Source organism: Microchirus variegatus (assembly GCF_963457635.1).
Source record: "Microchirus variegatus genome assembly, chromosome: 5".
In the NCBI taxonomy this organism is placed as follows: Eukaryota; Metazoa; Chordata; class Actinopteri; order Pleuronectiformes; family Soleidae; genus Microchirus; species Microchirus variegatus.
In genome coordinates, this window is record NC_139806.1 from 13,977,289 (window position 1) to 13,984,729 (window position 7,441).

The following is a 7,441-nucleotide window of genomic DNA, read 5'->3' on the forward strand; positions in this document are numbered from 1 at the left end:
CGAAAAACCTAAAAGACCTCAGTATTTTGAATTTGAATGTAGTAACCGTTTTTGGCCACATTCTTACATATGGCACCTTCAAACCCAAAGCATTACATACCTAAATGAGATGTAGTTCAAACTGCAACATAAAACCTAAAAGTATCATTTATAAACACATCCATTACATAACATGTATATTCAAAAAAACAAGTAACAAGCAATCCGTTAAAGAGCATTTATTTTTTGATAAATAACGCATGTTACACCCTTTCATATGTGCAAACAAGATTAATCAGCAGCATTTCAGAAATGTGTGAAATGAATGGCAGTCTAAATGTGCTTTACACCGACACATGCATGAACTTAAAAAGACCAATCACTTACAGAAAGGACAAGATAGTATTTGTATAACAAGCAGGAATGGTTGGTTTTAGGCTAAAGTCAAATTTGAAGCACCTCTACTCTGAATAAGTGGTGAAATGTCCTCGTCTATGGACTTGTAGGATTTGGTGTGGGTGGGGCTCTGGGGGTTTAGTTGCACACAGGAAATCATCAGGCCTGCCCCGCCCAGAGGTGGGTTTACAGACAGGCCGTCACTAGTCCAGAGACTCACACACACCAGCACCCTGACGTCCATAGAAGAGGTCAGGAGACCAAAAAGAACATGGCTGTGTCACATATACGTGGGCAGGTCCTTTTCCACCACCTGCAAAGACAAACAAATAGAGAAGACGCATAATGAAGTGGAGGTGGCATGTCTCCACTTGTAACGATATTTCTTGCAGTGTCAGCGTAACAAGCAAAACAACTAATTCAGCAAAGAGCAGTGCGTACTACTTACAGAAGGATCATCTGTTGGACCGTATCGCTTCACCACTAGGCCTTCTTTATTTATAAGAAACTATCGAGAAAAAGAGACATCCCAATATGAGCACAAATATTTATTTTCATCAAATTATACTGAGAAATTGAAAGAAAAAACAACTTTGTGGTAATTTACCTTTGTGAAGTTCCATTTGATGCCACTGTGATGAGGAAGAGGGGAAGGAAATAAAGGCTTGAAAAACCAACTGTTACACAAACTATAACTGCTATATCCTGCTACATTTTTATTTAAACTGTTAGAGAAGTGAGTTCAAATGTTGGATTCCAAGAACAAAGGCATATAATCAGATTAATACTGCAAAGCCACAACATTCTGAAGAGTGGAATGGAAGGAATTCAGTCAATACTTTCTAACAACGATGGGGTGAGAGGAAAAATCAATGTGATATTATGTCACTTTTGAGACACCAGCTACTGATTTGTAAGCATTTTTTTCCGATGTTACAAATAAACATCAACTTTTTTGTGGACTAACATTAAAATAATTAATTGACATTTCAGTCCACTAGATGCCAGTGTGCTCACTCTAGCTCGAGCTGTTGTGATTGGATGTACACGATGATATTGCATCATGGTGTCTCTGGTGATTCCCACCCCCACCCAACTAACACAGGCATATGGACCAGCCATACACATAAAATAATATACAAATCACACCATTTAGTCACACAAGTTTTCCTCACCATCAAATCAAATATGCCTAATGAAATGAGTTGTGACTGTGCTTATAGATGCAGAATTTCTGGGTATGTTGCAATCTATTTTGCAGTACCCAAGCTAGAGCTGAAACTATTAATCGAATAGTAAATTAATTGTCAACTATTTTGATAATCGATTAATCGGTTTGAAGCTTTTTTCATTATTAAAACAAGATTTCTGATTGTTTTAGCTTCTTACATGTGACTATGTGTTCCATAAATTTGCTCCACATAACAAAGAAATCATTCAAACTGAATCATTTTGGGTTTTTTTTACATTTTAAATAACAACGATCAATCGAGAAAATCTGAGACAGATTAATCGATTACAAAAATAATCGTTAGTTGCCGCTCTAACCCAAACTAGTTTCTCAGGTCGGACTAGCTCAGACATGATTTTGCTGACCCCCGACATGAGATTGAAGTTTGAAGATTGAAAAACTGATAATAAATACATAGTACAAAATGTCGTACATAGTACAATAGGACAATAACTCACTTTCCAAGGAGCCCCTTGCCTTTCGGCTGTGCTTTCATCCATTTCCACAGAGGGTGAGCGTTGTCTCCATTTACATCAATCTTACTGAAGAGATCAAACTCAGCATCGTAGCCTTTAGCAAACTCTTTGATCTCTGCATCAGTACCAGGCTCCTGCAAGACAACAACACACAGAAAAAATTTACTCAAGTTAGACAAATGATTTAGATTGTATGAACACAACCTTCTAGAGAAGAACTCAATGATGTTAAGAAGAATCATTGATAAATGTCATCTATCGTTCCATCATAGCATTTACCTGTCCTCCAAACTGGTTGCATGGGAAGCCCAGGATACGTAAACCACTTTCAGCATAGGAGGCGTGCATTCTCGCTAGCTGAGTGTAGTTCACTCTGGTCTTTCCTCATTTAGAGGCTACATTTACAATGATGCATACATGTCCTCTGACAGGGAAAAATAAACAAACAAACAGGTTAGACAGGAAACACCTGGGCATATGACTAGATCAGAAACACCTGGGCATATGACTAGATCTGAAAAAATTAACCCTTTAAGCACACCTAGACACCTTTTTGTGTTTTTGACTTTTTCTTTTTAGCATATCTTTTTAATTTTTTCATGCATATTGTTCAAAATGTATTGCAAAAATACAGATGTATACTATTTTTATAGCTGTGTACTTCATGAGCACCATTTGGTGTGCTAGGTGTGTTAACGTGAGTGTTTTAGGCCATCTGACATTACAAAAAAAATAATAATGCAAAAAAAAAAATGTTTCTGCTAATCTTTCACATATACCAGGCTGCAATAATCCAAACAAAAAAATTTCAGTTTCCATTAAGTATATTGAAAATAATTAATTTTTTGTGTTTTTTAGATCATAAAATCAAGGTGCATCATGAATAAACCTGGAAATTTAAGGGTTAAAAATAAAAAATATATATTAATATTTGATATTAATGGAAAGAGGAGATGTTGGTCTAAAACCTAAAAAAAAAAAAAAGGCAAAAATACAGATGTATACTATTTTTATAGCTGTGTACTTTCATGCGCACCATTTGGTGCTCTGGGTGTGTTAACGTGATTTTTTTAAAGGCGCGTTTAAGGGTTAATCGATGAATCAATTGATCAACAACAATTTTGAAAATGGATGAATCAGTTTGAAGTTTCTTTCATTATAAAAACAAGATTTTTTTTCTGGTTTCTTTGCTCCACATAACAAAGAAATCATTAAAAATGTAATCATTTGGTTTGTGGACAAAACAAGACATTCGAGAACATGATCATTTCGATAATGAAAATAATCGTTAGTTGCAGCTCTAATGACGACTGTGTGTTTAACAAATGTAAAACAAATATTCAGCCCAACACAAGATATTAAATCACTGCATCCTTAGAGTTTGTGAAATAATTAGAGTAATTGAGGTTGTGTTTTAAACACACAGACACATATTACCTGTATTTCTCAAGGGACACTTCATTTCCATCAATATCTTTGGCAGAGAACTCATAGATGGACTTGGCACTCTGCCAGTCTGTCGCCTGGGCACACTGCATAAAAATGAACATTGTATAAAAGGTGAGTGTGTGATTGAGTAAGACCATTGGCGATAAAGGGAATTGTTGAGGTTAAAGTACAAAAAAACAAACCAAAGGTTAAACCTTAGCTCAATCTTAAGAACTGGTAGCTGCTTGTGTCTCCTGCACAAGCAACTACCAGTTCTTAAGTTTATCTACAGGAGTTACTTTTGAGTTTCAATATTAATTTTTATACACTCACTCACAAAACATTCAACTGTGTTTAAATGCAAATATCTGATCAGACAAGCACATGGCAGCAACTTAATGCATTTAGGCAATGAGTATTTTAGAAACTGATGATCTACGGGCAATTTCACACTCAAACATACGATATGATACACATTTATTGTCCTACAATGGGGAAATTCCCAGTAATACAGCAGGAAAGAAATAGTCACACAGTAAAAGAAAGTCACACAAATTATATATATTACGTTTGCACAGAAACAAGGAACAGCAACATCAGGTGCACGGTGGAATATAGAATTGTGACAGTGGATGAACGAATTGAATATTATAGTGATCACAGGTATCTCTAGGGTTTACAGGTAACGGTCTAAAAAGGAGAAAACATGATGAAAATACGACGTTCGTGTCAGAGGAGAAAGACCATTCAGACGAACCATGACCTAAATAATTACTTGTTAGAACCAGTGTGTGCAGAAAATCACCTTGACACAACAGTAAACCATCAGCTACTTGATCAGGTATTATGTGTACCTAAAGAAGTGGCTGGTGAGTATATATTTAACGTTCTTTGCGGCTATGACTACATTTAAATTGGACAGTGCAAAATCAGGGCATAAGGACTCAAACTCCATTTGTGATTAATTCAAAGTTAACAAATGGGGGGGAAAGTGAAGGAAGTGAAACTCTTCCACTTTGGCCCATTTCAGTCGTCGTTCTTAAAAAAAGATTCAAAGAAAGATTTATTTAATTTGGCTTGTACGTGTCCATACACAAGCTAGACTTAACAACACACTTAAATCCAATGCCTCAACAGCAAGGGATTAACATGAGTATGTTAAGTATTTACGCCATAATTAGTGGGCCCTCCCCGCTAAGACTAACATTCGGTTACACAAGTTTTACTTCTTCATATCTGCAGTTCATCAGATATCAGAGGCGTTACCCTGATAGCAAAGTTAGCTTACAACAAGTCAACAACAACACCAGTCAAGCTACTGAAAAACAGGAAAATGCGACATGAGTTTAGTTAGTGAGCATCGACATTTGTCTAGCGAGAGGAGTGAACCGTTAATTAAACCCAGTCATTGTTGACATTACACATTCGTTTTTTTTTATCCTACTAAATAGCTGTACTACCGTCGGACACATTTAGCCGCTGCACCGAATTTATAAATAAACATCTTAAACAGAGCCCGAATTTCCGCCTTGTGACAGCATGTAGACAGCAGGACATACAATTACATTAAGGCCACAGAAATGTTACCGTGTAAGACGTATATTTTTATAGCACACGTACTCACCATGGTTCTCAATATTCCTCTACTCCCCACGACTCCTAATAACGCTGTTCGAGCTATCAACAGCCGCATGGTGGCCACAGACGATGACGCCGGCTGTCACGTGACCTACATGAAGTTAGGTCTCGGTTGGACTACTGGAGTTGCTTTTCACTTGAAACAGGGGCGAATTGTTTACATAAAATCTGAAAAACCCCGTTAGCTTTAATTTGAAGCCAGTGGGTGACGTGAAAGAGAAGCTATTATAAGCAATGTTGTTTTCTCGTGTTTTTAACTGGAGTTTATTGATGGTCCCTATAAGATCCCAATATACCAACCAAAAACTAACTTCACCACTGTAGGCGCCGCCCACTGAAGGACATCACAGCTTCACTGACCTTCATTTTCAGTTTTTTCATAAATATGTGATATCCTTATGTTTTTCAAAAAACACGTTTTTTATGTTTAGTAAAACAAAAAAAAACAAGGAATGTATTTCAATTGTGTAATCTCCTTTCAAGTTAATAAAACAGCATTTTAACCAAACAGTTAATTGGCCTTTTCTCATTATTTTTAATCTGGCTGTAGCAACAACTTTCAAAACTTACTAAAACTCTGATTTAAACTATTAAAGAGGAGAAGAAGTGCTCAAAAAGAGATCACTACACTTCACACAGACACTTCTTTCATTGTGCTCCTCACAATCATGTGGTTTAACGAGTTAAACATGTTACTATACTCAATCCAAACACACTAGCACACTTGAATGTAATGTTTGTTTATGTATATGCAATTTTCACATAAAATCACACTTCTCATTGCAGGGAAATGGAAGTAGGTAAATTGTTCTTGTTTATTTATTTGTACGAGTGTGTATTTTCATGTCTCTCTTGTTGAACTTGAAAACAAAACAGCAAGAAACGATAAGTGTAATCCTTTATTTGTCCAAATTAATTAATGACTTCTAAACAGAGCAACACAACATGGGACTTGTGGGGTGCATAGAAAAAAATAGGGTGTCAAGTCACCAACATAGAAAAAGAGTTGGGAAAAATTCTGTCTTATATTGTTCATGAACAAATTTTATTTCTTATTTTGTGGAAATCAAAAGCCTGGACCCCTGAATATTCACTGGCCATGCACAATAGTGAAATTAAAATAGGCTAAAACTGAACCCAAGCTGTAGTTTTGCCATTTTTCCAGCAGTGGGCGCTCTCTATTTATAAGAAAGATTTGTGCAGAGTCCAAGTACAATTCATTATATCTTAGGATAAAGCATGAAAGTTATGTAGAGAAAGAAACTGGAACAGAAAGATGAAATCAGTTTCACTGTTGGATAGTCAGTTTTCTGAACAAATTGTAATAAGTAATGATTTAATTGTGTAAATGGAACGAGAAATGAACTGATCCTTAACATCTAGCATGGCTCATATTTGCTTGTTCCCATTTTGTGTTTGAGTCTCTGTAAAGAGCTGAATTTTGGACCTGCTGATTAAATGACACGGCACATGTTTCTGTTGACTGCACTGAAACGGAGTGAGGAAATTATCAATTTTCACGCCTCGGTTCTGTGAAATTGTTCTGAAAAAGAATCACTTCATCGAGCGATTTCACCCGAGACCTATTAAATATGTACTCTAGTCTAGTTAACACTGTGGGTTTGGACTTAAATCAATGTTGAACAATCTGCATCACAAGGGGTTCAAGAGGTTCTTCTCTGAATGTCAGCTGTCTGATGGCTGTGTGGTTACAACTGAACGTTTCCACACGCTGTTCCTCAGGGATTGTGACGATATCCTCGACTCTGGATGTGACAATTCACGTTAGTTTGTTCTCTACCATGAGACTCTGTCAGCGCCGGCTCATGAGAGTTGCACAAAGAGCAATTTGACCAAACTGACACGCCGCATTAGAGTTCACCGCCTGGATCACGGGCACCAACAACTGCCAGGGATAATTAAAGGGATGCTGCATGCTAACTCGCTGTTAGTGGTGGCAGCAGGTTGTCTGCCCTCTAACACACACACATACACACATGGATGCTGACATGCACAGTATGTGTATCTGGGTAATGTGGAGGTCATGTCTTCAGAGGAAGAGGTTTTTTAATTAGGGATGTGGCAAAACACAGAATCCGCCACAGGTTTCCAGCCGAAACGACCTGTATAAAGCGTCTAATTAAACACCTCACATGTACAGTAGCCAATTAAAAGCTGAATCAAAGACATGAGGAAGAGTAGGAGGTAGACGCTGTCATTAGTTGCTCCTCTGCCTGTACTGGCAGGGCGTGTGCGAATGGAAATAAGACAGAAGATTTGCTGCGCATGTGCT

At 37.2% G+C, this 7,441-nt stretch overlaps 1 protein-coding gene across 1 annotated transcript; it reads right to left on the minus strand.

Moving 5' to 3' along the window:
• Nucleotides 1-203: 203 nt before the first annotated feature.
• On the minus strand, nt 204-5,217 carry LOC310928000 (phospholipid hydroperoxide glutathione peroxidase-like). The gene is made up of 7 exons (XM_083890461.1): nt 5,135-5,217; nt 3,520-3,614; nt 2,362-2,506; nt 2,065-2,216; nt 983-1,007; nt 824-883; nt 204-688 (listed from the first exon to the last, which is right to left on the minus strand). The coding sequence occupies exons 1-7, from the start codon at nt 5,201-5,203 to the stop codon at nt 656-658; spliced, it is 579 nt and encodes a 192-aa protein (XP_083746587.1). The 5' UTR covers nt 5,204-5,217; the 3' UTR covers nt 204-655.
• Nucleotides 5,218-7,441: the final 2,224 nt, after the last annotated feature.